The 6,117-nt window shown below is 37.5% G+C and overlaps 1 protein-coding gene across 1 annotated transcript in view; it reads left to right on the top strand.

The window, feature by feature from the left end:
- The first annotated feature begins 761 nt into the window (after positions 1 to 761).
- The window catches only part of LOC145679513 (aminopeptidase N-like), a 28,485-nt gene continuing 23,129 nt past the window's right edge, over positions 762 to 6,117 (top strand). The window contains exon 1 of the mRNA XM_081750091.1: positions 762 to 958. Within this exon, the coding sequence (XP_081606217.1) occupies positions 831 to 958 (128 nt within the window). The 5' untranslated portion in view covers positions 762 to 830. The remainder of the gene's footprint in view (positions 959 to 6,117) is intronic.

Here is a 6,117-nt window from a genome sequence, read left to right as displayed (position 1 = left end):
AATTGACCTTCCTACACGGTAGAATGCTTCTTTTCAATTATTTAAAATATAAAGATCAGTATGATTCTTTGTTAGTGCTTCACATAGATGGGTCCATGGTTTTGAAAAATATTGTAACATCTGAAAGCTAATTCCGTTGTTGCATACTTATGCATCTTAAATTGAAAGCTTGTTAACTTTGTTTCTAAGCCTTAAAATTGCCTTTTCTTTTGTACTTCTATTGTTTAGCCAATATACTTCACTTAAGGGCACCGGTGGCTCAGTGGTAGAACGTTCACTTCTGGTGTATGTGGTCTTGGTTCGATCCCAGCTCGCGTCAAGTGAACTTTATTGTGAACAAACACCGTGTACGTGGGTTTTATTGGGGTTTTCCTGTTTCCTTCCATTTTCGTCATTCCACCATTTCATTCATTTCTCAACATCATCGTCTCCTTTAGCCTAGACGGCATAGCTCTGGGACGTAAAACTCAAGGATTTCATTCAATATTTCTATTGAAAAACTGACGATATGTGATTGCTTAAGAAAAGATCAAAAAGTTCAAAAGTACAAAAAAGTTGTACTTCTTCCTTTCCCCATTCCAAAAATGCTTTAATTGGAAGAATTTCTTCTAAAAGATTCGACAATCATGTAGAGGTATTCTTTCCATTATCAATTGTCAAGAATTCAAATTTTTAGATTACACAATTGTAATATCGTTAATTGTAACTAACATTTCTAATGTGTGGTTTACGGTATTATTTATTTTCAGAAGTATTTAAGAGACTTGTTGTTTCCTATTTACCGTAAAAGCATAGAGAGGTTATACTCAGGCAAAGTCATTGTTGACTTAATGGAGGAAGAGCATATAAGGAGCGTTGTTAACTTTATGTGTGGAATAGATACTAAAGAATGTATTGCAGATGCACAAAAACAGTTCCAAAGTTGGATGGAAGGAGAAGATCCAGACAACCATAATCCGTAAGAAACATTCATAATTATTTTAACTAAATGTTAGTTTCGGAAAAGGTTAATATATTTAAAATATATATCAAGAACTTCTCAACCATATTTTGCACAGTATTCTTAAAGGCATAGTTACAATAACAAATACAATGTCAAAGCAAGTGTACATATATTCCTGTAACAATTTCACATTACTCAGTATTCCCTTGTAATTTTAATGGATGGTCATCATGGCACATTACAAATGTTTAATTTAGAGCTAAGTCTAGAATTTCATTAAAGCTTGCTCGAAACTAAGGTGGGTTCAGATTGGAACATCTGTACCGTAACCTTTACGCTCACCATATTATGAAAGATAATTTTTAGGATAGCTGATTAAGTGAGAGGGACACAAGTTACCCAAAATAATTATTTGGTGGGAGATAGTTATGAGTTTACCAGTTTCGACATTTTTTTAATCAATTATCACGTAGTTCCGAGTCGACAAAAGAAGCAAGATTAGAACTTCTTCGGGAAGAGAGCGGGCAAGTATAAAATTATCTGTTTCCATATCATGATGAAAGGATTTACGATTGAAACAAGATGGTATAGCCATAGGTTCGGGAAATAGTTCAGCACACATATATCACACACATTTTTATGCTAATATAGGTTTTAATTCGTAAGGCACTCTTCTCTTTGGAAGAAATTGTATGTATGCTGAATGTGCTTTCTCGAAGTGTTAATGTGGGTTGAAAAACGGAGAAAGACAAAAAAGACTACCAACACGAAATATACACACATTTTTAAAAAATCATCTTCTATTTGAGTTTAATTCTTTTCTTCCAGAATAACTTTTAATTGATATCTAAATGGAAATTTTGATATTATGATTCTATATATTGATTTTGAATTTCAACAGTTCTTAACTGGAGAAAATGAAACTTGCGGAACACATTTCACTTGTAAGTGAAACAGATCACGGTGTACCACTATGCAAAGATGGATTCCAATTTGATGAGTTCGGTGTTTGATTTTTTCCTAATGTTTAAGGCAAAACTTGACAGGCAATAACTCGAAACTCGAAGGCATCTACACACTTAGAGATTAGGTCAATATCACAAAGTTTAAAAATGTTTAGAGGAACTCAATGTATTGTATTTTCTTTTCAAAAATATCATGAAAATTTCACAGCGAACAACGCAGGAAGTTAAGGCCTACTCAGTATATGTCACATACTTTGTAACGTGAGATTAGTATCCACACCGAAAACCGCTACTGGCCGGCAAAGAATAATCGACCTTACATCTTGTCTTTATTTCTTCCAAATTTATAATTGCTCTAATTGGTTATTGATGACGAGCAGACAATAATAAATGCTTCTTTCAAAAGCTGCAAAACTTGAACTATAGTTGAAACGGAGTAAATATTTAGTGATGTGAGGAAGATAGATAAATGCAACCAACATTTATATAGTATTGCTTCAAATGAAAACTCTAAAAATACAGCAACTTCCAAAAATGAACTAACATCAACTAGATATAATATAGAACATTTAACATGACAAACTTGAAGCAAACGTGTTTGACATCTTAGCCATCAGAAACACCACCTGATCAACAAGCTTACAGAACCTAGTTAACTTTCTGCAATTTGACATAAGCTCTTTCGGACAATTTATATAGAATTTGCAAACAAGCAATCAAATGGTTAAATTACACTAAGTATTATTGTAAGATTCCACTTCTGTATACGAAAATCACATGTCTTTACTACAAACTCATGCTTTTACGCTCATAAACAAACAATAGTAAGTGTCGTAAAAAGAACACGCCTCCAGAAAGACACAAAGATTCCTCGGAGAGACCTACGAAGAGGGCCGCATGCCCCTACATGGATCCCCCTTAAAGCAGAAGCCTATAAAATTCGCCGACGAATAGGAGGAAAGAATAAGTTGAGAGTTGATCACTCACCTATCAACCCCCTGTACTGTGGCCACCATGGGCTATGGAGAATTTCTTTAAAACTAACCTTCTGAGGATGCTATGAGAAAAGGAGATAACCTATAATCACGATCTCCCGAACCTTACATTAGCTACGGAAAACTCCTTTAACTGTCTCCCAATGCTACAACATGCAAAGGATACGTCAATTACTCACTCACTCAGAAGGCTGACATGAGCGAAGAAATTATTCAACATTAGGATGGAGCGTTTTGCACTTTCGTTGGAAAATCGATGACGGCTAGAGCGAAAAAGGTGCCATTAGTGACACCGACCTTATTGATTATTTTCTTTAGAAACCCCTCACACTGCCTAAAGGGAATGAAAGGTTTAGACAGAAAAGCTACTTCTGGTCGTTTTTAGAGTTGCCTGATGTCTGTAATAAAATTATTTTATTAAAAGAAACTTGTAGCAATGCCAGTAAATAATTTTAAACTGTTTATGAGTCAAAGGGCAGCCATATTAGTTCAGTTGTTGGAATTAATATGCAGATTTTGTTTGGAATACCAATTTAACGATGATTATGGACATAGTTCTTCATATAATACGATTTCTTTTTAGCAACTCTTCGCTTGTTATGTACATCTACAGCAAATGCTATCTAGCGGCAGGCTACACAACTTCGTGGTTGCTAACTTCGGCACGCTCTTCGAGTGTCGACGCAATGTCCGGCCCCGTGCAGAAGATTCGCGCAACTCTCGCTCGCCTCGTTAGCTCCAGAACCTACGCCGACGTTTCTAGAATACTCTCACTCCAAGTTCGGCGGTGGTATAAATATTACGTACTTCAGCCAACCAATCCAACAGGCCAGTTTATTGCAGCTTGAGCTTTAACGGTTTTAGTTCGCTACTGTTTCTGTTAAGACAGAGAGTTTGTTCATTGTACATAAAGTTGTCTTATTAGTGCGATACGATTCAGAGATATTTTGTATACTTTGGTTTCCAAGTTCGGAAGCAATGGAAAGCAAGATGAAGAAAAAGCCTTATAGCAGACCAACGTGGGAAAGTGTGAAACGAGGATTATTTGGCACTCCAAGTTAAATGAGTGAAGTGCAGTTACCCAAGTACGCTTTCGTTATGAGACACTATCATTGGTTTCGAAGTGATTTAAGTGGTTAACAAAATGTAACTAAATTACCAATGACTGACAATAGTAAACTAGTTGGACAAAGAGTTGTGCACATTTGGCGTAAAGCAAGCATTCCTGTGGTTTCAGAAAAGTGCTTTTGACATGCTGAAAACATTTTATAATAAGTGTCGCACCAAGAAAAAATATTTCAGTCGATAAGGACAAGAAGCAACATTTCGTGCAGGTTTTCATGCACACGCGGAAAAGACTCTTTTTGATATTGCGTCTTGCAAATGTAAAACCGCCGAAGATTGCAACTGTGGAGGACACGCAAGATTCCAAACCGAGAATTCAAACTTCTTTTGACCAGAGAACGTCAGGGAAAATGAGTGTTGGTTACATTGACGTTCGAACAAGCAAATCTCTGTCAAAGATGTTTTTCCGTAAAGTGAGAAGATTTAAGGGACAGACAACGAAGAAAGACGCTGGAAGGTTGAAGCAAGTCCATCAACTAGTGGGATTAGGCAGAGGCACAGGTCAAAGATACCTGCCTCGTTTGGGGAATCAAGCGAAGCTGTTGAATTGGGAAGCATGTCGGGATGTGACTTCGAGGCTCGATCAAAAAGGAAACGTAGCCTAAAGCGGATCTGTCTTCAAAATACAGCGGAGGCAGCGTTTAGAACTGGAGCTTCACACAAACAGGTTGCTTTGATCGCTTCTGCCGTACTTCAGGACGCGAGACCCATTACGCAAGAGGAGAAAAATCTTGCTGTTGACCGAAAACGAGGAAAAAAAGAAAAAGCTAAACTGGGTGAGAAGATCCAGAAAGAAAAGGCTCACCTAGGCCCGGAGATTGCAAGTATCTACTTGGACAGAAAAAATGATGCAAATCTTGTGCAAGAAAAATTAACTGCAAACTACGAAGACGAGAGGTTAAAGAGAAGTATATCACAGTTCTATCGGAGCCCGGTTCAGAATAGTTGGGTCATGCCACACCTATGTCAGGCACTGGCAAGAATATTGCCGACTCTATATTGGAGCTTTTAGGAAAGATACAGTACGACGTGTCAAGTCTTGAGGCTGTTGCTACAGGAATGTGTTTTAACGATCTAGGAAACAGAAAACCAGGACCATTATCGCATTCACGATGGCTTAGATTGGCCTGTAGGATGCTTCGCCACTACATAAGTACTGACAAACCTAATTCAAGTTTGTGTCTACTTTGTCAGTACATCGTTAAGGTATACGCTCTCGTATGGTTTCCAATACGACGAAATCCTTCGTGTGAAATGGGCGCCATGCATCTGTTAACATAGTTAGGCTAACACTTTTTCTGCCAGAAAATCAACAACACATAGTTCATTTTGTTCTGCAAATAAACGTATACTGAGCTCATCATGAAAACCTTCTGATAGGTATGACAGCAGATGAAAATCCGCATATTCGAAAGTTAGGCTGAAGAAGGATAAAAAAATTGCCGTAGCGAGAATACTCCAAGATCAATTTACCCACGTGACTTCATCGTTCTGAAATTAAACTTTACAGCTGAAAATTACTACTACAGGATTAATTGGCCTAAATGTCTAACAAAGCCGCCAATCACACGAATCATAACGGATCAGCAGCTTCAAGAAAACATCCAAACTTCAGCTACTCTAAGAACAACATTCTCTTGCCATAGTTAAGCTGGGGAACGCACAGTGAAGCTGGTGTCCGAGGCAGCCTCAAAAAAATGCGACCAGAACGCAAGAGATATCGACGTTACCTACAACAAGAATTCCCCGGTTCGAGACTAAGAAGAACTACGTGACCTAAAGTCAAATGTCAACGTATGCCTACTGGGTGGGTGGGGGAAACTCGATGTACATATACACCTCCCCGTCGTGAGTTCTGGTTTTTTGCGTACAGAGCAAAATAAGCGAAGATTTGCACATAGAAAATCGTGTTATATAAGGGCTATAGGTGTAATCATTGTTAACGTGGCATTCCAAACAAAATCTGGACATTAATTCTAACAACTGAGCCAATATGGCTGTAGATTGACTGACAAACATTTTAAATTTATTTACTGGCATTTCTACAAGTATCTTTTAATAACATAATTGTATATTAGCCATCAGGAAA

This window comes from Thermobia domestica, chromosome 2, assembly GCF_964235325.1.
Source record: "Thermobia domestica chromosome 2, izTheDome1.hap1.1, whole genome shotgun sequence".
In the NCBI taxonomy this organism is placed as follows: domain Eukaryota; kingdom Metazoa; phylum Arthropoda; class Insecta; order Zygentoma; family Lepismatidae; genus Thermobia; species Thermobia domestica.
Note: the sequence above shows the minus strand (reverse complement) of the source record. Positions and strands in the feature narration are given on the sequence as shown.